Genomic DNA, 23,793 nt, shown 5'->3' with positions numbered 1-23,793 from the left:
TACCATGCACACTCCTGTTGATGGCAGAGGAGCCTTTTATCCCAAACTGAATTTTTATTCAAAAAAAATTAGAAAGCAAGACAATAAAAAACAAATGCGTTATAATCTCAAATTAAAGCATTAACTGGCAACCATATAAAAAGAAAAATAATAATAGCAATATTGGCACTTCAACAGAGTTTTTTAAACTAAATATCCTATGAATTGTAAGTGAACTTGCAGACATACATAATTCACTCATGATACATACATCCCCCTCTCTGCATGGATATATAAGATTATCCTCTTTAAGAACACAATCGTGAAGGCTTTGGTAGCAAAAGTTCATCTCAGACTGTTGTTTCTAAAACAAGTCATCCAAAGTGATACCCTTAACTCTTTTTTTATAATTTGAATTCAGCTCATTTAAACAGTGATGTGACCGAGTGTCCGTAGTTGCATTTCATTTAATGAAATCAGTCCAAGCTATTTTAAAGGACACAGTTCTAACCGGTTAAGTACTAAGGAATCAAGGCAAACTGAAAAAAGATGCAATTGGATGGGAAGACTTCCAAAAGAAGAAGAAAAGGATAAGACCCTCTGGATGAAGAGATTCTGCGAGTCCCAAGGACTATGACTGCTGCTGCTGCTGCTGCTGCTGCTGCTGCTGCTGCTCTTGCTCACTGCTGGCCTGGAGATTGGCTTTCTGGACTTCAAGTTCTTCTGCGCTGACCATGGAAGGGTCAATTGCGGCATATCTAGTACCGTGGAATTGAAGTAGGTGGATCTACAGGATAGGAAAAATAGGCAAAGTGGCACATATTCACCCTTTCCTGTAAGTCACAGCACTCTGTGACTTGTTTCATAGATTTGTTTCATAGAAACTATAAAAACTCTGTGATTTGTTTCATAGAAACTATAAAAAGCAACAACCTCACAGCAGTTTACAAAAAGAATAAAAAGTTTTAAAACATTTTAAAAGTAGAATCAGTGATGAACTGAACGGCATTCTACATATCTGAGGTGGTTTGTCTTAACAGGAATGTTTTCAGTAGGCACTGAAAAGAGCCCAGTGAAGGTGCTTGCCTGGTGTCAATAGGCAGGGAGTTCCAAAGTGTAAGGCACTGTAGCACTAAAAGATCTAGTTCTTAACAAATGCAGAACAAATATTGTATGGCGCCTGTAACAGTGCTTGTTCCACTTTACAAAAACAAAAAACATAACCACTGCTGGTGCAAGCTCCACAAGTTTCACACCATCTGAAGGGTTTGCAGTCTTCTAGGAAGAGGCAGGAACCACTCCCAGAGGCAGCACAAGCCGAATGGAGTCAGCTGTATGGAGCAGCATATTTGAACAATGCCAGGCATGTCCATATAACACCCAAACTCCAAATGACTCCAGGGGAGGAACATTTGGCAGTGCCACAAATCTTCTACAGTGGTGCCTCGCAAGACGAAATTAATCTGTTCCGCGAGTCTCTTCGTCTTGCGGTTTTTTCGTCTTGCGAAGCATGGCTATTAGCGGCTTAGCGGCTATTAACGGCTTAGCGGCTTTAAGAAAAAGGAAACAAACTCGCAAGAACTCGCAAGCAAGCCCATAGGGAAATTCGTCTTGCGGAACGACTCAAAAAACGCAAAACCCTTTCGTCTAGCGAGTTTTTCGTCTTGCGAGGCATTCGTCTTGCGGGGCACCACTGTATTACCCTGTGTTTGGTGGCAGCCGGAGGGGGGAATATTTTATTAAAACCCATAGCAGCATTCCTGCAGCCCAATAATAGAAACCTCTTGACCTTCCTTCCTTTTCTCTCCTTCATGCAACATGTCTGCCTCCATCGGATGGGGATTTGTAATAAGGTCCCCCCTGCCCCCCCAGCTTTACTCATCCTCTGATAATCCGTCAGCAATGTTAGCACCACAATGCTTGCATAAACCCCTTTGGCAATGCAGGCAGAACTCTGTGGTTTCCAAACAACAGCTGAGAAATTTAAAGCTACAGACTTACTTGGACGTAGAGGTTTACTTCGGCACTCCTGCAAAGATATGGGAAATTGCCCCCTGTCTTGAGGTGAGCTCTCCTAGCATTGGGGTACAGCTTATACATCTCTTCTTTTGCTTCGGTGGAAAGAGCACTCTGGTCAAACACCTAAAAAAACAAGCATTCCATGCTAAGAACTGCCTGTAGATCCCATGCATTCTAACAGAGATAATTTTTTTCTGTTTAGAACAGGGGGGGGGCCTCTACATTGTCAGTGAACTACAGCTCCCATCATCCCTTGCCACTAGCCATTGGAGTTCAGCAACGTTTGTGGGGGCACAGGTTAGCCACTTGTGCTTTGGAAGTTCAGCTGTGCAACTCAATCTGCTGCTGACTGTCAAAGGCTCCTTGATTGCTCAGCCAGTAGAGCATGAGACTCTTAATTTCAGGGTCATGAGTCCCAGATGAAAAAGTTGCAGCTGAAAAAGGTCAACTGCAAATCCGCACACAGCTTTTAGTGGAAGAAAAATAGGTAATGCCAACTGACCTCAAGCCCCACACTTCCTACACCTTATTTAAACTCTCCTTCTGTATTCACTTTTAATGTGTTACAACGCTTGATGCCAGAGGAGGAGTTGTGCTGAGCCATCGCTGTGTTGAAGGCACAACCACTTCCAAGATGTTTGTTTACTCTGAAAAGCTCTGCAAACAGCCCACTATAAATTGCTACAGATTATGAAATGAATCTGCCCTGACCGCATCTGTTGTTTGATAAGTAGTACTGTTATCCCACCTCTTATAACTGGAGAAAGTAGTCCTATAGGGACACAGCTATGTTTTAAAAATAGGCATGCTCTCGCTGATGTTCTCTCTGTTTCCAAAACTGGACCTTGCATCTTCCTAGAATGATGCTCAATAAGTGTTCCTCTCCCAATCCCACACCCTAAGTAAGAGGTAACTTACATCCATGATAGTCACAGGAATGTCTCTGATTTTATGAGGTTCCACGTAGGAATTTTGGCAGTTGAGGGTAAGTCTTGAAGCGAGCTCACTCTGACCCAGGCTTTCCAACTTTCAGGAAAAATAATTTAATTTAAAAGAAGGTTGTGAATTTGTTTCAAGGCAGGGCAGTAAAGAAATAACCAAGCTTATCACAACATCTGGGAGTTTGAAGCACATTTGCCCCACTCTTCACAGCCAAAGAGGCTCCCAGAACAGTCATAAGCAAGAATAAGTTTAAAAAGGACAAACCGTGCCTAAAGTTTCATGTGCAAAAGACATGGCACTGAAGGAAGAAAGGATGAAGGAAATAACCAATATTAGATGGGATTTCAGCATGCAAATCTTAAAGTAAAGTCATACAACTGGGAATCCTCACCCTATCAACCATGAAATCAATGCCATCAGCCATTTCGGTATCTACAGGACCAGATGCAAAATTCCCAAGGACAATTTTCTTCAGCATGAAGGCAGGCATTAGCCAAAAGCTGAAAAGAGAATTATAGAAAGGTCAAAATTTTTGTCACTTTCTCCTACCTCCAGGAGCACTGGATTGTCATGAGAAACGTTTTGTATAAACCGTGCAAACGTTAAACACAAGACATACTGAACTCCCTCGGCATTAAAGCATGTACTTGTGACTGCTTGCATTAATACAACAACAGAAGGGATTTTTTCTATATATATATATCATAACATTTATGGGCTCCAAAAGCTAATTCTAAGAAGTGGAGCAGTTCTTCATTTTTTTAAAAAACTGCTTTGCAAAGGCCAAGCTGTATTTGCCATAACTCTACCTAACCCAAAGTTCACAAACAGTAGGCAGGAAGTGGCCCTTACGCCCATGTAAAGCACAACCCAAAACCTATATGTTTTGCCGACATACATCTCTCACCTGTTTGCCGTCCATGTCTGGTTGAAAATGGAGGTGTCGCTGAAAGCGTTGCACAGAATCAGAGACTGGACTCTGGGAGACTTGTGAGTGTATTCAGCAAATTTCTGAGCAAGGAAGCCCCCCAAGGAAGCACCAAAGACGTGGACCTAATTTTAAAAGTTAAAAATACCGCAATAAATAACAGCAACATCCTTTGGCTAACTGTTTTTATTAAGGCATTTTGTATGACATTTTGCATTCAAAAGCACTTGAAAGCTAGGCCAGTATTATGATTGTATTGCAGGTGGAAAGTGGAGAGAGACTGGCTTGCCGAAGACTACCTGGGGAGAGTCAATGACAGAGATGCATTTTAAACCAGGTGGTTTCTCGTTCATACTTTGCTCTTAAGGACTATGCCAGGAGTAGCCAATGTGGTGCTCTCCAGATGTTGTTGGACTACAACTCCTATCATCCTCAACCACAGGCCATGCTGGCTGGAGTTGGTAAAAGGTTGGAGTCCAACAACATCTGGAGGGCACCACCAGGCTGGATGCCCTTGCACTACGCCAAACCACAGGGGTGAGGAACCTTTTTCATCCCAAGGGTTGCATTCCCTTCTGGGCAACCAGAACAGTATAGTAGCCTGGTTTCTTTACACTCACACACCCCTCTCTATCCTCCATCTAGGCAAGCAAGAGGCACTATTACAGTTCAGTGAAATATTCTTGCCAAGTAAAACACTCAAGGGGTGAAGCAAGACCAGTGAAGTGTGTGGCTTGGGGAGAGTGCCAGGGCTGGCTAGAGAGATCTGGGGGCATCGCAACCAGCTCCTGGGCCTGCGGTTTCCCAGGCCCTGCTATAATCGCTCTCATGGTATTTTGTAGAGAAAGTTGTTCCAAATAAGATTATCCTCCCCATTTGGGATTTCCCAAAGTTTATCAATTACATTCATAGACAATGGTCCTCGCAGAAATAAAGTAAGGTCTACCAGACAGAAACGTATTTCCATTTTTCTATAAATCACCCTGGGGCCTTTTCAATGAAAGGTGGGCGGGGGGGGGTATATAAATTCAAAAATAACTTATACTCTTTCACACACAGCTTATGCAAGCTTCCATTCAACAGCTATTATAAACCATTTTAGATAAAATATATTTTGGAAGATTTATTACAATTTAAGAACAGCCAAGTCCTACCCAGAATATGCTGTTTACTTAGAAAAGGTCTTGGAAAAAAGCAACAAAAAAATCAATCAATGGGGCTGGAAAATAACAGGAGAGGGCTCTCCTTTGTTGGAGCAATTAAGGTTATTCTGAATAAACTCTAGGCTTTTTACCTAACATTTCTATTGTAAGCACAGGCTATTTGTCAATCTCAGGGCACTAACTTTATCCAGCTGTAGATGGTCTAATAGTTTTCTGAATCCATCGCAGAACTCAAAAATTTCCCAGTAAACTGGATACTGCAACTAAGATTAGAAAGGTAGGTTAACAATGGTGACATGAACAAAGACAAAGATGTAAAAACATGCATTTTAACCCTCTTCACCAGTAAGCATAATTTAAGAACCAGCTAGCAACTTAGACAGACACCAGCATCGTTATATGGGGAGAAGCCCACCTTGTACGAGATCAAAGCATGCTATGAAGCAACCTGCAGCCCTTCAGATGTTGTTGGGTTCCCATCAGTCTCAACTAGAGCAGTCAACAGTAAAGCATTATGGCAGTTGCCATCCAACAAGATCTGGAGGGCCAAAAGTTCCGTACCCTTGTGATAAAGCAAGCTCGACTGAAAACCCATTATTCTCTACCATCCAAGTCTGGATTTTCAATATGCAATGATCAATTTTTCATTTTTAGTTTTACCCACTAGCCCCATGGTTCCCAACGGGGCAATTTGATTTTTAAGGGGGGCAATTCAGGAATGAGTTATTAACAGTTAATGGTCTTTTAGTCTTCCTCCACATGAATAGGAGTTCACTTTCTGAATAATAAGAATTATATGTCATGTGGGGGGCACCAGGATTTTAGAGATGCTTAGGTGGGGCATGGCCAAAAAAAAGTTGGGAACCACTGCACTAGCCCCTAGCCTCTTAAAGTTGTACCCACTGGCCTCTGAAAGGCAGCACTAATAGGGGTGAAATGCACAAGTTTGCACCCCCATCTATGTTTCAAAACAATTTCATTAGATGTAGTTACAGAAAAAGTCAGCCATAGTCTACATTTTCAAGAAGTCTACTCATGTTCTCAAGCTGGTGCCTTCCAGATGCTTTGGACTACAATTCCCATCAGCCTCAGCCAGTATAGCTGGGGCTGTTGGAAGCCACTGTCTATTTAGAGGACACTAGGTTGGGGAAGTTTATTCTGCTTTGTGATCATCATTAGGGCTTGAAGCTTTTTATAACAGTCCAGGGAGTGTAAGAAGCCCTGGAATCCAGAAGCTAAACCAACCTGGACTCTCCAGATGTCACCTGAGATTCACTATTTTCCAGTGGATGGGAGTTCCAAGAGCTTTGATGACATGCATAAAATTAGCACATGGGAGAGAAGTGGGAGGGAGCCCCTGATCAATCTTCCATCACTACAGGGAAGAGATATGCACCTCCCAAGAGTTGTATATCCTAAGTTTTAAGCCTCAGCTCTTAAGACGCTCTCTGTACTATAAGGCTGGAATTCTAATCTGAATTACCAAAAGGGATTAGATGGTGTTGACCCAGAGATATCCTGCCTTGGAGGAATGTTCTCTCATTAAATAAAACCACCAAGGTTAAATGCAATCTGAAAACCCTTAGTATCAAATTTCAGAGCAGGCTTTAGGGACAAAATATGCACTCAAGTAATGTAGGCACATGAAAAAGCTGCATGACCAGAATTCCAAAGGACAGGCTTGGACGGCTGTAGCTGAAATCTAGTACATTTCATACTGTTTTGAGAACATACATAAAAAGACAGATTTAACATTTGCTCAAATGCTGAGAATTTCAGGACTTACAGCAATGACTCTGTAACCCCATCCAGACAAGGCTAAAATCTGCTGGAAGAAAACATCAGCCGTTCCACTGACAGGTGGGAGAAATATAAGGGGGCACCGAATATTACGGGGTCCTGCATCATAGAGCGACCAAACTTTACTGTCATCGTCATCTACTATAATCTGTAAAATAAATGCAGAGAAGGTAAAAATGGCTTCTTCTAATGCACATAATAGTTTGTATTCCTTCAGCACAGCCATCACTGAATTCTGGGTGGTGGTATCATCGGGGCAGGATTTGGGGGGCAGATAACCATGGCACCAAATGAGCAGAATGAGCTCCCCAAATACAGTAGGTCTGGCTTAACACAATCTAAAGCAAAATTAATGCAGAGTAGCATCTAAAATCGGGGGGGGGGGGGGACACAGACAGACAGAGGGAATAAGACAATTAACTCCAGAGTCTAAAATTTTCTGCTACTCTGATTCCAGGAATCTCTTCTCTGCCTTACATTTAAAAACGGGCTGCTTGCAAAGTAGTCTTAGCTTGTCACGTCTTATGTTTACACAGCCTACTGAAACACATCTGGAGGCAGAAGTGTAACTGTGAAATATAATCAGTTGCTTTTCAACCAGCTCCATGAAACCAGCCATTTGGCTGCTTTGCTTTGATTCTGTGTAAGCCACACAACCTGCCACTGCAAGATATTATCCACATGTAACATGCACAATCCTTTGCAAGATCCTGTCATGCAAAGAATTAATGGCTTTCCCATGCCCACTCCAGACTGGGCTTCAAAAAGAGCTTTATAAAAATGATCTCCCTCCCTTCTCTCTGTCTGTTTAGACCCCTCCAGACAATACTGTTGTGGATCCAAATATGCCTTCCCCACCCCAAAACGGTCACAGGCCAAAGCAAAGTTAATGTACTCAATACAAATGTGATACGCCAACGCAGAAGAGCAGGCATGGAACTCAATCATGTGAGCATCAGGACATTCTGCTTTGGAACAGATCCAAGTTAGAAAAGACGTAAGCAAATCTAAAATATTCAGAAGTCAGACTTTCTCTGCTCTCCCAATGCGTCATCACCAAATCATGAGACTGAAAAAATATTGGGGGATGGAAAGAGAGTGGTTTTGCTCTTCAAGCTTCAGAGGAAAGAAACATGCAGCTGGCTTCCTTTTTTAGACACTGCAGGTTGAGCAAGGAAACAAGACTCTCTCAGCAGCCATTTCAGATCCAAAACCACTCTGAGTACGAAGGAGTTGCTCAGATAAGAAAATAATTGGTTAATGGATGCATGTAAAACACCTACACCATGGGTTGCCAATGTGGTGCCCTCCAGATGTTATCAAACTACATTTTCCTTAATCCCTGGCCACTGGCCATGCTGACTATGACTGATGGGATTGGAAGACCAAGAATATCTATAGGGCACCACTTTGATCAACCTGGATTTACATTCATTAAAACGGGAATGGCTGCTCTGTGGCCTTCCAGATGTTGAATTCCACCTCCCATCAACCCGTTAGCCTGGCCAATGGTGAAAGATGATGGGAGCCATTGGAGAGCCATCCCAAATTAAAAGATGGGCACAATTCATTGCATGTCTACTTAGAAGTAAATCCCATTAAGTTCAATAGAACTTGCCCCAAGTGTGCAGCCCAAAGTTATTTTTTTTTAATGTTGCTTTGGCTTTAATATGAACATTGCTCTGAAGATGGGTCACAATTATAAACTAACCATGATATTCGAAGTGCTTTAACTTTACTCGTTAAGATTTACTGAAGTACATTCTGTGTCCACTTTATCCAGGAATGTTTAGTGCAATAAGCTCCAGGTTTTTATAATAATCCCTTCACTTCCAAGAGGCTAAAAAAATATGGGTGAAATCCAATTGTGGTGTTCCTTGCAGTCCCCTCCATGCTCCAAAGATCTGTTCTGGAGGGTTCAGTGATCCTCCAAAACAGATAAAGAGGAATGGAAGGCAAACCTTGTTGTGTCCAGACGGCATTTCATTGGATCTTGCCCTATGTCAGGGGTCAGCAACCTTTCTCAACTGTGGTCCGGTCCACCGTCTCTCAGACCATGTGGTGGGCCGGACTATATTTTGGAAAAAAATAATAATGAATGAATTCCTATGCCCCACAAATACCCCAGAGATGCATTATAAATAAAAGGACACATTATACTCATGTAAAAACACGCTGATTCCCAGACCGTCCGCGGGCCGGATTGAGGTGGTGATTGGGCTGCATCTGGCCCCTGGGCCTTAGGTTGCCTACCCCTGCCCTATGTGTTTACTCTCAATACAGTATTCCATAACATGAATAAGGGAAACTCTCACCCTATGTTTAAGTCAATTACAAAACCCACATTAATTTATCTGATTGCAGATTACACCAAAATCTTCTGTGTATAAAAATGTCCAGTTTATTCAATCATTGTCAAGTTAGTTGAACTTCTCTAGCTGGAAACAATAGCACAAATTCAGCTGTTCCTCCTCCACCACCACCACCACACAACGCCTCTATTAACATCTGAAAGGAAAGCAGCTGGCAAAAGCTTAAGAGCTGGTTAACTAGATGTCTCTGGTCTGCAGTAAAAGCTGTACTTGAGGAAGCATGTGAAAGATCACATGTTGCTAGAAAATCTTGCACTGTTCACCTAAAACAAAAAAGACTCAGAGATAATCCTAAACAGGGCTGCAAGTCAAAAATCCAATACCAACAAAGTTCCTGTCCAGTCTCCTTTTCACTTTTTTTTTTTTTTGTATTAGAGAGAATTTCCTGTAGAGGTGCATCCCACTGAACAGAAGTGCTTGAATGCAAGTCTACTCAGCATACAATATTAGCCCTGATTCATACTATCTTTTCTAATCACAAACCACCCAAGAGATTTCAGCCTGTACATTCCAGACAGCCAAAAGATTCTCTGAATGCATGCTCACTGCTGAGATGATATTGAGTTCACCACATCACATGATGCTGTTTTCCGGACATGCCGTAACCCAGTGGCTGAACATATGCTTTTTGATGCAAAGGCTCCCATGTTCAATCTTTGGCATCTTCAGGTAGGGTGTGGAAAGACCCCTGACTAATATCCTAGAGAGCCACTGCTGCCTACCTAATCCACACTTTTCAAAATAGGATGCAAAGCAATACGGAACCATCATCTTCTGAAATCCCCATTTCTCCAAATTCTCCAAGTTCTCCAGCCAAGTAACGTGTGCAAAAATGCATATCTACGGTAAAATATACATATAAATGCATAGGTAAAAAGGTAAAGGTAAAGGACCCCTGGACGGCCAAGTCCCGTCAAAGGTGACTATTGGGTTGCGGCGCTCATCTCGCTTTCAGGCCAAGGGAGCTGGCGTTTGTCTACAGACAGCTTTCCGGGTCATGTGACCAGCATGACTAAACTGCTTCTGGTGCAACACAACACTGTGACAGAAACCAGCGCACACGGAAATGCCATTTACCTTCCCACCACAGCAGTACCTATTTATCTACTTGCACTGGCATGCTTTCGAACTGCTAGGGAGGCAGGAACTGGGCCAGAAGAACGGGAGCTCACCCCATTGTGCTGATTCGAACCACCAATCTTCTGATCAGCAAGCCCAAGAGGCTCAGTGGTTTAGACCACAGCGCCACTAGCATTAGCGAAAATAACATACAAAAAGTGCATAATATGGGAGGGGCCACTAGGGGCGCATCGGAAGATGGCTGACAATAACATCTCTCCGACCCACACAAGGTAATTAGGAGGCTGTGATGGGAGTAAATAGCCTCCCTACCCCCCCATGGGTGTGGGGGGGGGACTGCCCTTGCCTGCTGTGCCCGATACCACCCCCCGAATTTGTGGGGATGGGGGCACTAGGCAGAAAGCCCTCGTGTGGATTTCGGCACTCCTGGACGCTGTCTCTGATCCGCGCCTCTAGTTTGCAGCAACTTCAAAAGAAACAATTAGGAGGAAGCGAATGCACATATTTCAAGGATGAAGGGGGAGTAAAGACTGCTAACTGAAGAGATCTCTGATAAACAAGACGGGTCGGAGGAACAAGAATAAATCATGAGAAGACCCACCAAGACTCGGTATGGCAAAGGGACTGGATGGGGGAGGGGGGAAAAACTTTCCTTTCTTTTTTCTATGTGATTAACCAAGAATCCACACCCCCCCCAAGTTAGAAATGCCATTTAAATGACTTAAGCTGTGGATTTATGACTGTGTGGAGATAATTTACTAACCAAAGCATGTTTCAAGAAGATTGTGGAAACTATAAGAGCTTTGGAATGACGCAGTAAAAAATACCGTCGCCATGTTGGCAAGTTCTGTCGGAGGACTTAAGTCTGGGAGGAGGAACAGAGCTGTTTTTATATTGTGGGTGAGACTCCTTAGAGGGACTTAAGAGCGACAGATTTGAGAGATTAATGATGGAAAGAGTGATGTTATCTATGAAAGCGATGATATATGGAAACCATCTTGATATGAGGACTGGACGAACGGAAAAATTCACACAGGATTATAATTGGTGTTCATCTGCTTAAGGAGATTATCAGAAGAGATCATAAAGAAAAAATAAAAAATATACGAATAAGATGAGATGTGGAAACAGCAAGATAAGACTGGATAGAATTATGAACATTATTTGGACTGATTTGTGGATATTAACGCAGTAGCAAGATGATGATCGGAATCCCCCTTCGGAACTTGAAATATGGGTCCCCTCAACAAAAATTTAAAATTCGGCTTTGTAATTTGGAATTTATGTGATGTGATTTGATTTGATTTGATTGGTCGGTTAATAAAAATTATTTTTTTTAAAGAAAGTGCATAATATGAGGAAAAGTGGTTTTGCAGAAAAAGTGTATATTAACAGGAAATCACACTCAAATGCTGATGAATTTTCAGGAGGACTTTTTAAAAAATCACCAACTGATACAGAAATGTGGAAAACTGAACTTAAGAATGGAAAAATGAGAAACTGAGAAAAACTGAAAGTGACAGATTTGCTCATTGATACCATTGAGTCATATGACACAGATTCCTACAATTCCCCACAATGAGCACATCACCCAGATTTGAAAAATAAACCTCTCGCTGGAATAGCACAGTTGGTAGAGCATGAGTCTCTTAAGGTCGTGGATTTGAGCCCATGCTGGGCATAAGATTCCTGCCTGCATTACAGAGGGTTGGACTAGATGGACCTTGAGGTCCCTTCCAACTCTACAATTCTATGATTCTAGGTATCACAATAATGTTGGTTCCATGCTTTCAAGGAGTCTTATTGTGATTATTCAGCAAGCAATAATATTTGCACAGCTGCGATTCAGGTTGATGAAAAGCACGTTAAGGAAGATGCCAGGTATTTCGTAACAGAACAAATACTCCATCTTGTTGTAGTTTTATTTTCTGCAGCCAGGGAGGGCAGGGCATTCAAATTAATTCCAGTCTGAGGTGATGAGCAGAAGCAGCTGTGACGTTTTTATTCTCTCTCCTCCTGTGGGCACAGGGCAGAGTTCTCCACAGGGAAGGCATGCTCACACACATCTCATCACACTACCTTCCCTCTCTGTGGCTGCTATGCTTTGTAGAAAGACAGCATTACTCAAGGGAGACATTGGCCTCAGACACCAACGGCTATTGCTTCATAGAAAATTCCCGTAGGTCTGCAATATGCACCATTTACAACCGTTGGGTTGTGGTCCAACAGAATGAGCTCAGGCTTGCAAGAGAGGTTAAAGATAATATAAAAAGGTTTCTTCGGCTATGTCAGAAGTAAGAGGAAGAACAAGCAAGTGGTAGGTCCTCAGAGTGGGAAGATGGAGAAATGCTATTGGGCAACAGAGAAAGGTGGAACTACTCAACACTTACTTTGCCTCTGTCTTCACCCAAAAGGAAAGTGATGCCCAACCTGGTGATAACAGAATAAATGATGTAAGGAGTGAGCTGCAACCCAAGATAGGAAAAGAGGTAGTAAGGGAACACCTAGCTACTTTAAATGAATTCAAATCTCCAGGGCCTGATGAGCTGCACCCAAGGGTACTAAAGGAGCTTGTGGATGTAATTTCAGAGCCTTTGTCTATTATCTTTGAGAATTCTTGGAGAGTAGATGAGGACCCTACAGACTGAAGGTGGGAAAATATTGTCCCCATCTTCAAAAAGGGGGGAAAGGAAGACCCAGGTAACTACTGACTGGTGAGCTTGACATCGATACCAGGGAAGGTCCAGAACAGATAATTCAACAGTTGGTCTGTGAGCATTTAGAAAAGGATGCTGTGATTACTAAGATCTAGCATGGGTTTCTCAAAAATAAGTCATGCCAGACCAATCTGATTTCTTTCTTAGATGGAATAACAAATTTGGTGGACCAGGGAAATGCTGTGGATGTAGTGTATCTTGATTTCAGTAAGTCCCCCATGATATTCTTGCAAGGAAGCTGATAATATGTGGGTTGAACGAGGTAACAGTTGGTGGATTTGTAGCTGGTTGACTGACCAAACACAGAGTACTCATTAATGGTTCCTAGTCATCCTGGAAAAAAGTGGCAAGTGGGGTGCCACAGGGTTCTGTCCTGGGCCCTTTGATGTTCAACATCTTTATAAATGGCTTGGATGAAGGAATTGAGGGGATGCTCATCAAATTTGCAGATGACACCAAACTGGGAGGGGTAGCTAATGTAACAGAAGACAGAATCAGAATTCAAAATGACCTTAACAGATTGAGAACTGGGTGCAAGCTTAACAAAATGAATTTCAGTAGGGACAAATGTAAGGTTCTGCACTTACGCAGGAAGAATTAGATGAACAAATATAGAATGGGGGACACCTGTCTTACGAGCAATGCATGTGAAAAGGATATTTGGGTCTTGGTGGGCCAAAAGCTTAACATGAGTCAACAGTGTGATGCAACAGGGGAAAAAAAGAAAAAAAAAGGTAATGCTATTCTAGGCTGCATCAACAGAAGTATTGTGTCCAGATCAAGGGAAGTAATAATACCACTATTCTGCCTTGGATCTGACCACACTTGGAATACTGTGTCCAATTCTGGGCACCACAATTTAAGAAGGATGTTGACAAGCTGGAATGTGTGCAGAGGAGGGCAACCAAGATGATCAAGGGTCTGGAAACTAAGTCTTATGAGGAGCGCTTGAAGGAACTAGGTATGTTTAGCCTGGAAAAGAGGAGACTAAGAAGAGATATGATAGCCATCTTCAAATATCTGAAGGGCTGTCACATGGAGGAGGAGGGAGCAAGCATGATTATTTTCTCCTGCTCTATAGGGTAGGATTCGAATCAATGGCTTCAAGTTGCAAGAAAGGAGATTACGACTAAACATTCGGAAAAACTTTCTGACAGTAAGAGCTGTTCAGCAGTGGAACAGACTCCCATGAGAGGTGGTGGACTCTCCTTCCTTGGAGGTTTTTAAACAGAGGTTGGATGGCTATCTGTCATGGATGCTTTAGCAGAGATTCCTGCATTGCAGGGGGTTGGACTAGATGACCGTTGGGTCCCTTCCAGCTCTAAGATTTTATGATTCTAACTTGCCTCTTGTTTGTGGTGTGGAAGTCTGTACAGCTGTTAGTTCTGCAGCACCACTATAAGGCCTTTGCAGGCACGATATGGGACCATGATCTCCAGAGAGCCACATGAAGTGGGAGGGAAAGAGTTTAGACAGCTTGGTTTGGGTTGCAAGAAGGAACATAAGTTTCTAGTAGGGCTGAACCAATCTGTAAATTTTGGTACCTCTCTGTTTCTTATTTTTCTAACCTTAAATTCAGCTTGCCACATTTCCGCTTCAGTTTGCCATCTTATATATTTTTTTAATCCTCAGTAATTTTTTTCAGCAATTTAACGTACATTTGTCCTTGGCAAACACTTTTTTATATGAAGTTATGCACAACAGACCTATTGCTACAAACAATATGCATTGTATGCATTTTTTTTGTTAATATCTGTATTTTTACACACTTCCCTCTAGTCTAATCCATGCAACTGTACATTTTTTTTGATCGGAGAACTTGTATGGCAAAATGTGGATTTCAAAGGAAGGGCAAACTGGGTAGATTCACAGTAAAAAAATACCAAACAAACCAAATTTCTCCATCTTTGGTTTCTAAGGGGGGGGGGCTATATATATATATATATATATATATACACACACACACACACACACACACACACACATTTCTTAGACCTCTTTACCTCTGTATGGTATGATTCTTCTGGAATAAGGAAAAATGCAATTTTGTTGATGCTTCGATCCTGGAATTGCTGCTGTTAATCCCCAGAAGGCAACAATAATTTTCTGTATGGCAAGTCAACCCAGCAAGGTCAGGATTTATGGGCTTGCCCACATACTACAAATTATACGCAAACATTGCAGAAAATTCCACACATGTAATATGGACATACAGAACATAGGTGTCTATGGACCTGATATACATTTTGAGTTCTAGGGTCCTGCTAATTATGCCCCTGAGTCTGCAATTAAGGATCAAGTAAACAGCACTAGACGATCCCTCATATACATGTCCTTGGGATCAGAGGGAAAATCAATCAATCATATATTCCATCCTTCCTCCCAAATGAGCACAGGCCCAGGGCAGCAAGAATTAAAAACTGGACCTACCTTTTTTAGAGGAACTGTACTTCTGAACCAGTTATAGTCAGGAGAGATTTTAATCTCTCCCATGGTGGTAACAAACCCAAGGTAAAGAAAAACCTGAAAACACAACAGGGGAAATGTTTCAGACAAAGTAAATAAAATGTAGGATCACTTATATACTTGAGGGAATTTCTTCAGGGTAAACCTGCTTTCAGGCCCCATCAATTTATTATTCTTCCCTTCAGATTTACTTATTTACTTGTGCACAACTGGAAACCACCAAGAAAAATTCTGGAACTGGAAAGGCTGGAAAAGATAAGGAAGTTCAAATTGGAAGCGATTTAGTACATGTTTTCTAGTTAGATGGCACAAGGGAGCTGAGAGACCAACTGCCTCTTCCTAAAAATAAAATACAACTGCTGCTGAAGGACCAACTGTGCATAACAGAAGATGAACCACTGTTGTAGCTCCATGTAGGCCAAACAGTATGGGAAATGAAGCACATTTTGGTGAGGATTATGGGTCAAAGCCTTTCAGAGTGTTAACAAGCAAAATGGCACAGCAGAAACCTTAACATGAAACCAGTATTTTGGCTATACATTGTAAATAGAGTTGTGCACCTTGCACAATTCCACATTCCTAAGAATCAAACTCAAGCACTCCTCCCAGGACACAACTAGCATTTTGTATTATGAAAGTGTGCTTAAAAATGCACAGGCAGTATTGCAAAACTCACCAGGGTTTCAGAAGATGGTGCTTCCAAGCACCTCTCTCACAGCCTCTAGGTCACTTCCCCCTCACACTCCCCTTTCCAAACTCTCCAAATTCTGCAAACATTCGACCGTCAAATCCAGAATGTGAATTCAGCAAAACATTGCAAAATACTGTTCACAGGCTGTGTTGACTTGCACAGCCTCTTTGGACGCAGAGCTTCGTCGGTCAAAGTTTCCCAGGCATGAATACGACTGACCTTGAACATATTTGTATTACAGCCATGTAATATGCCCTGCGCAAAACCTGGGGCCCAAGAAAATGCCTAAGAGGAAGCATCTGCTTACCCAATCTAAGGGCACAATAAAAATGAATCTGCACAGTGGTTAGGAGTTAGGCAGCGTACACACCATACATTTAAAGCACACTGCTTCCCCCAAAGAACCTTGGGAACTGTAGTTTGTTAAGGGTGTTGGCAATTGTAGCTCTGTGGGAGGGTAAATTACAGTTCCCATTATTCTTTGGGGGAAACCATGTGCTTTAAATGTATGGTGTGAACGCTGCCTTACTTTGTTGCTACAACCACCCCACAGTTTCTCTTTTTGTCACCTATGATTTAATACTACTGATGACGTCTTGGAACACAATGTAGCAAATAGTTCCTCCACTTTTAATTCTTCTCTACCAATATGCCTTGAACTAACTCGCCAACATTCAGTGCTACCCCGGGCCTTGAGACTTCTACAGGTGCAGACAATGTTATGTCAGACAATTCAACAAAACCAAGCCCTCAAAACCACCTGCTCCTTACCATTTAGGAAGTTAGGTAACATCTCAATTAAAACCAGCAGTAAAATTCAAAACATCACTTTCTATAAAAGCCAGATGTACCAAACCTAAACTGGAAAATACTTATGTGGAAAAACATTTCATGCATGCAGTACAATTAAAAGGCTGTGCTATTGTTTTATTCCTCTGCTTTAGCCATAAATCTTCTGTTGATCACTTAAGTATGGAGTGAAGCACAGTCAGCTATTCTTCCTTGTTATAACATATACTGTACAGCCCTTCTTCCTTACAACTCAAGAATAGTTTCTGACCCAAGTTTTAAAAGGGATTATTTCCAACTTCCATCAACAACTTATTAAGCTCCAAGTACTGCAACCCTCTGCATAGACTTGTAATCCAGATCATAGGATAGACCCAAAGGATTTTTATTCGTTTACTCGTGCATTCCATACTCTCGAGTCAAAGGTAGAAACCAGAAAGATTTTCGATATTAGATTTCAGATGCTTCAGAACATTCACATGCTCTATAGTGCGCAAAGACACAGGACTTTGTACATGGCTTTGAACAGATATAGCACCAAAATATTGATTTGTTGCTGGGGGATGCATGGAACAGACTCTAACACAGAGATTTACAGCATTGGGTGCACCTAGGCAACTCCGTGGGTACATGGCAATAAGCTCCCACTTCCACCACCATAACCCAGGCTCCATGGCCAAATGCAGCCCTCCAGACCTCTCTATTTGGTTCTTGGAAGTCTCCCCATGTCATACCCCTCATTGACCCTGCTTCACACCCCAGGTGTTTCTGCCTGGCTGGAAGGTATCTATTAACAAAGGTTATGCCCCTTGCTTGCCTAGACGGAAGATGAATGGGGGTGGGGGGGTATGTTTTAAAGTGCAAATGTAAAATTTACATGTATTGCTGTACCTACTTTTTATCTTTTGTTCTGCCCCACAACTGGCATGCTTCCCCCTACCCCAAAAGTTACCCAGAAGGGAATGCAGGACCTGAGAAAGGTTTCCCACCCATCATAGCCTTCTCCAGCATCATCACATCACCCTGAACAAACTCATCAGCTACGTTAGAATCCAGGAATAAAGAACCCAAATTTCACCACCATCACTACAGCACTCTCCCCACTTGCGAGTTTCAGCAGCTGGCATTCAGAGGCATCCTGCCCCCAACACAGAGGTAATATTTCCTTCCGATTCATCCCAAGAAAGGCCCTAGAATATGTCATGTATGTATTGGGTATATACATATTTTGTATAACACTGAAGTTATGAGATAGATGCACCAATTTTGAAAAGCACAGCGTAAATGTAATAAATCAATCCATTTCATTTGGAAGCCCAGAGTTTGTTTTGTAAAAGTCCTTGGTATTACACCTGGCTCACTTCTTCTTGGGCCCTGAACTCCCATCACTGGGCTTTGTGAGCTGAAGCTCCATCTTTTCATTCTTACTGGGCTTCAAATATTCATTTGATCACAGTACAATCCTACGCATATTTACGCAGAAGTAAATCTCACTGAGTTCAGTGGAACTGTCTCTGGTGCATTTAGGTTTGCAGCCTTACACCACAGTCCTAACACCCTGATCATTTGGTGTTAGAGGTGATCCTCTGTCAACCACAGCTGGTGGAGTGGGAGTGGCTGTACTGCTGCTGCAGCCCCTGCTGCAGGCAGGAAAGTACCATCGGCAGCAGCCTACAGAAAGACCTAAAATGGGGTGCTGGCAGCTTTGGACGCAAAGCCCCACAGATCCTCTGAGGGGACCAATACTTTTAGGCCAAACTTTGAGCTGGGGGGAGGAACACTTTTCTCCCACCTTGGCCAGCACAAGCCAGCAGGGTTTCCGATGAAATAGCTACTTTACCTGCTGCTGCCTGGCTCAGGTTTGCTCTAAAAAGATGGTTTTTGATGTTCATTTCTGTAAGTTGCTCTAAGTAGCTTTTGTGGAAAAACAACAACTAAAAAACAATAACAAAGACACCCCTAGATTGTCCAGGCAGCAGATTTCAACTTTTAAGTTTATTTCGAGTAAGAGCACTTAAAAATAAATCAAACTTCAAAAAAACAGCACAATCTTTGGAGAGGCATTCTCTCACACATAAAAGGGAAGGTCTCTTCCAGAAACCTGCCACGACACGTGTGCTTTACTATATATACACGTAGCACTGTTGTGCGTGTGCAGGGAGCTTGGTGTGCAAGTAATGTTTGGGTGAACTTTAAAGCAGAAATTTAAAGCAGAAATTTATGCAACACAGGATCAAGTCTTACAGAGTTCAATGGTGCTTTCACTCTCCCACTGAAAACCAGTTTTTGTTTTCTTGGTTATATGATTTTGCTTTCCAAAATGTATAAGACAAAACATATTTACCTGCTACTTTTCTGCATAAACATACAATTATAGCTACCCCACCAAGTCTTTGGCATAATCCATTGGGTTGCAATGCTTAACCCCGCTTATCCGAGAGTAGGCCCCATTGAATTCAAATGTATTTACATCAGAGCAGGTGTGGTTTGGATTGCACACACAGTCCTCAACCCCTACTGGAAGTAAGCCAGAGCAGCAATAACAGGTCTCCTCAATATTCTTCACTTTTCCTCCCCTTCTCTCTTTCCACTGCCCTCCCTTTCTTTCAAAGTCATAAACTGTATGCTGCTCAGGGCAGAGGCCTGTGTTTTTCCTTACATTATTCTGTTAAACACTATGGATACTTGCTGGTATAAAGAGTGCATGTTAAGAGTTAAGTACTGTCACCTGATTAAAGAAAGCATAATACATTACATCTGCACACCAACAACAAAGTGCTTGGTAAAAAAAATCAAAAACTTTATGAGTGTAAAGCAACCATGTTTACAAGGCATTACAAGGCACATTGCAAAGTTAAATGCATCCCCCCATTTCCCACGGCCGCCTTTTTGCCCAGGACCTCCCCCCTCTCCACAGCTTAGCCCTTTTCCCAACCTCCCCTTCCTGAAAAATATAAATATTATCATTTCCACATCAACTATCTGCAACAAGCTACCCACCACAGAACACTTGAGACTCACTGTTTAGGTAAATGCGCACACCCCCTTCCCTCCGGAGAACTTCCCTCTCCCACCTCCCTTCGCCTGCATGCTCACAACAGCCCTGCGAGGTAGTCCAGACTGAGGAGGCGAGTTTCGTGGCTCGGTGAGGGATTTCTGGACCCGTCGTGGTTCCTGCGCACACTTAACCGCTTCCACCACGCGCACTCTCAAATTAACAGCAGTTAGTTAATTAACAGCAGCTTATTCGCCATAACTACCCCTTGGAAACTTACTTCCCTCATCTACAGGAGGAGGTAACAACAGCAATACACGCACCTCCTCACTGTACCCCATCTACCTCACTGAGGTCCCGAGCCTTTGCTCCCCTCCATTTCTTACCGGATCTTCCACAGGGCGGAGTGGGGGGTGTTGAGGGATAGCCGAATATCGTATCCGCCCCCCCCTCCTCTTCTCACGTCAGTGGTATCTTCCCAGCCCCCTCCGCCGCCGTCGCCTCTTCCTCGTCCCGCGGCGCCCTCAAGCAGCCAACCCCGCTGCTCCCCCGCCCCCGCCTCCCAAGCGGGCGGGGCGCGGGCCAACGGCGCACGCCAATCACTCGACGTCACACACCCCCTAAAAGGGGCAAGGGCCCGATGGAAGGAGGCTGAGCTCGACAGGCTCCATAGCTACCGAGGCGGAAGGGCTCCTGTCACGTGATTTGAAGAAATAAGTGGGACGGGGGAAATCACTTTATGCGCAAGCGCACACGGGGCCGGGGAGGGAGCAAACGTCTGGCGTTGTGGTTGGAGGAACTACAACTCCCATCTGCCCCAGCCACTAAGGCCAATAGGTAGCGATGATGGGAACTGGAGTCCAGCAACAGGGCCACAGGGTATTCTCTCACCTCTCCCCCCCCCAATTTAAAATGCCGAATATTTATTTATTTATTTATTTATTTATTTATTTATTTATTTGCTTGCTTGCTTGCTTGCTTGCTTGCTTGCTTGCTTGCTTGCTTGCTTGCTTGCTTGCTTGCATTTATATCCTGACTTTTCTCCAGGGTGTTCACACACGATTCTATCAGCCACCCCTTTATTTTAAAATCCGCACAACAGTCCTGTGAGGTAGGTTGGGGTAAGATATACCGGTAGTTATAGTATATGGCCCAGGGGTTCCCAGTAGGCGCTCTGGCTCAGTTATGCTTGAATCATTTTTTCCTCGAAAAACCCTGTGAGGCCGGTTAGGCTGGGGGAGATAGTGACGGGCTCGGGGGCACCCAGAAAGCTTTGAAGCTGAGTGGGAGTTTGAACATGGCTCTTGCTAGCCCTAGTCCAAAACCATAAGAGAGTTCAGTACATTAATGCAGCATAGTTAATATATTCCACAATCCAGGGCTTTATGTGAGTTTTAGACTGCGGTCATAATGTGTGGTTATCTAACCATTAACATCTGTACTACACTTGTATTTGCTTTCCATGTGTATACATGCTTGCCAATTTAGGATTATGCTTCCTACATTTGATGAAGCACCTTGTGGTCAATGAAAGTTTATGTCATAATAAAATGGTTAAGTCTTTAAGGCAACCTTCCCCAACCCTGTGCCTTCCAGATCTTTTAGATGATTTTTTAAAAATATATATTTTTTTATTAACCGGCCAATCAAATCAAATTAAATCACATCACATAAGTTCCGAATTACAAAGCCGAATTTTAAATTTTGTTGGGGGGACCCATATTTCAAGATCCGAAGGGGGATTCTGATCATCTTCTTGCTACTGCATTAATGTCCAAATCAGACCAAATCAGTCCAAACAGAGTTCATAATTCTATCCAGTCTTATCTTGCTGTTTCCACATCACATCTTGTTCATATATTTTCTCTTTTTTCTTTATGATCTCTTCTGATAGTCTCCTTAAGCCGATAAACACCAATATTAATCCTGTGTGAATTTTTCCGTTCTTCCAATCCTCAAATCGAGATGGTTGCCATATATCATCACCTTCATAGATAACATCGCTCTTTTCATCATTATCTCGTAAAACTGTCGCTCTTAAGTCCCGCTGAGGAGTTTCACCCACAATATAAAAGCAGCTCTATTTCTCTATTTCTCCTCCCAGACTCAAGACCTCCGAAAGAACTTCCCAATATGGCGACGGCATTTTAAACTGCGTCATTCCAGAGCTCTTGTACATTCCACGCTCTTCTCAAAACATGCCTTGGTTTGAAAGTTTATCTCCACACAGTCTTAAATCCACAGCTTAAGTCCTTAAAACGACATTTCTGACTCGTGAGGGGAGGGGATTCTTGTTAAATCACATAAGGAAAGAAAGGAAAGTTTTTTCCCCGTCCCCCATCAGTCATTTGCCATACCGTATCTTGGCGTATCTTCTTATGATTTATTCTTGTCTTGTTTTATCAGAGATCTCTTCTGTTAGCAGTCTTTACTCCCCCTCCTTCCTTGAAATATGTGCAATTAGCTTCATTCAAATTGTTTCTTTTGAAGTTCTTGCAGCTAGTGGCGCGGATCAGGGACGGCATCCAGGAGTGCCGGAATCCCACAGGAGGGCTTTGTGCCTAGTGCCCCCACCCCCACAAATTTGGGGGTGGTGTAGGGCACAGCAGGCAAGGGCAGTCCCCCCCACCATCCTGGGGGGGGGGTAAGGAGGCTAATTACCCCCATCATAGCCTCCAAATTACCTCGTGTGGGTCAGAGATGTTATTGTCAGCCATCTTCCGATGTGCCCCCTAGTGGCCCCCCCAGATCTTTTAGATGATAATCCCTAACCATTGGTCATGGTGGCTGGGGTTTTTGGAAGTTATAATCCAAAACATCTGTGCAGAAAACTGCTTTAAAGTGCCACAATACTTTCTATTGTTTTTGCTATAACAAATTAATAGGATTAAACTTCTGGAATACTTGAAGCTGAGTTATTTATATACTCTGTTATGGGCCCTAGTTTTATAACCATGACTGCAAACCTTAAAATTACTTATTCCAGGGTGGCACTTTTACAAAACTGGCCTGTTCATTTTTGTGGGGATATTGTTGTTACAAAATGGACTGTGTGAAGTTCACTGTAGACAAGGGAAGTTGTAACTGAAATATTCCAGCTTCACCCTAACCTAAAAACTGGATGGTGCCTGCCACCCAGAGGTGAAGATTAACATATGCTCTCTGACAAATTTTATTTCTACTCTTCCTATGAATCATCCCAGTTGACACAAATAAATAAAATTCATCCTCGTGTTAATCATTACTCTATGTTAGGGGTCAGCAAACTTTTTCAGCAGGGTGCCAGTCCACTGTCCCTCAGACCTTGTGGGGGGCCGGACTATATTTTTTGAGGGGGGGAATGAACAAATTCCTATGCCCCACAAATAACCCAAATATGCATTTTAAATAAAAGGACACATTCTACTCATGTAAAAACACGCTGATTCCTGGACTGTCTGCGGGCCGGATTTAGAAGGCGATTGGGCCGGATCCGGCCCCTGGGCCTTAGTTGGCCCACCCATGCTCTATGTATTTGGTCCCTCTGTTATAACTCTGTTAACTCTGTTATAATGTCAATCCTGCAGCTTCATCACAGGGTAGTGAAAATAGGTGAGATACAAGCTCCAGTCTGGAAAAGAGATGCTTACACAAGCCTCCTTATCCTTGTCAGGATCCATAAGATCCTGGTGCTGCAGCAACTGGTGTGCCTAAATTGGTATGCCTATAATTATGTATTTATTTATTTATTGCATTTATAGCCCACCTTTGTTCTTTAAGGAGCTCGAGGTGACATACATGGTTTTCCCACTCCTCAATCTCGACAACAACTCTGTGAAGTAAGTTGGGCTGAGAGGTAGTAACTGGCCCAAG

General features: G+C 42.8%; 1 protein-coding gene and 1 long non-coding RNA gene across 5 annotated transcripts; one reads left to right on the top strand and one right to left on the bottom strand.

The window, feature by feature from the left end:
* Positions 1 to 34: 34 nt before the first annotated feature.
* Positions 35 to 20,581, bottom strand: SPG21 (SPG21 abhydrolase domain containing, maspardin). 4 transcript variants are annotated; one of them, XM_080982232.1, is made up of 9 exons: positions 20,265 to 20,581; positions 15,431 to 15,523; positions 6,818 to 6,979; positions 5,214 to 5,294; positions 3,848 to 3,993; positions 3,332 to 3,440; positions 2,917 to 3,024; positions 1,981 to 2,121; positions 35 to 766 (listed from the first exon to the last, which is right to left on the bottom strand). In XM_080982232.1, exons 1-9 carry the CDS (start codon positions 20,280 to 20,282, stop codon positions 611 to 613), a joined length of 1,014 nt encoding a protein of 337 aa, XP_080838358.1. In that variant the 5' UTR covers positions 20,283 to 20,581; the 3' UTR covers positions 35 to 610. The 4 variants fall into 4 exon arrangements, with proteins under 4 accessions (XP_080838358.1, XP_080838360.1, XP_080838359.1 ...); XM_080982234.1 differs by having other exon boundaries at positions 20,328 to 20,580; XM_080982233.1 differs by having other exon boundaries at positions 20,222 to 20,337.
* On the top strand, positions 9,476 to 13,713 carry LOC308463689. The gene is made up of 2 exons (XR_013979691.1): positions 9,476 to 13,054; positions 13,575 to 13,713. It is a non-coding gene; the product is annotated as an uncharacterized lncRNA (long non-coding RNA).
* Positions 20,582 to 23,793: the final 3,212 nt, after the last annotated feature.

Source organism: Podarcis pityusensis (assembly GCF_964106645.2).
Source record: "Podarcis pityusensis genome assembly, chromosome: 14".
In the NCBI taxonomy this organism is placed as follows: domain Eukaryota; kingdom Metazoa; phylum Chordata; class Lepidosauria; order Squamata; family Lacertidae; genus Podarcis; species Podarcis pityusensis.
Note: the sequence above shows the minus strand (reverse complement) of the source record. Positions and strands in the feature narration are given on the sequence as shown.

Excerpts from the sequence above, each read along its gene's own strand:
- SPG21 (XM_080982232.1), bottom strand. Across the intron at positions 5,295-6,817 it reads GGGGTTACAGAGTCATTGCT|TTGCAGTATCCAGTTTACTG; the intron begins GTAAGTCCTGAA and ends TTCTAATCTTAG. Across the intron at positions 3,025-3,331 it reads TTGATTTCATGGTTGATAGG|TTGGAAAGCCTGGGTCAGAG; the intron begins GTGAGGATTCCC and ends TTTTCCTGAAAG.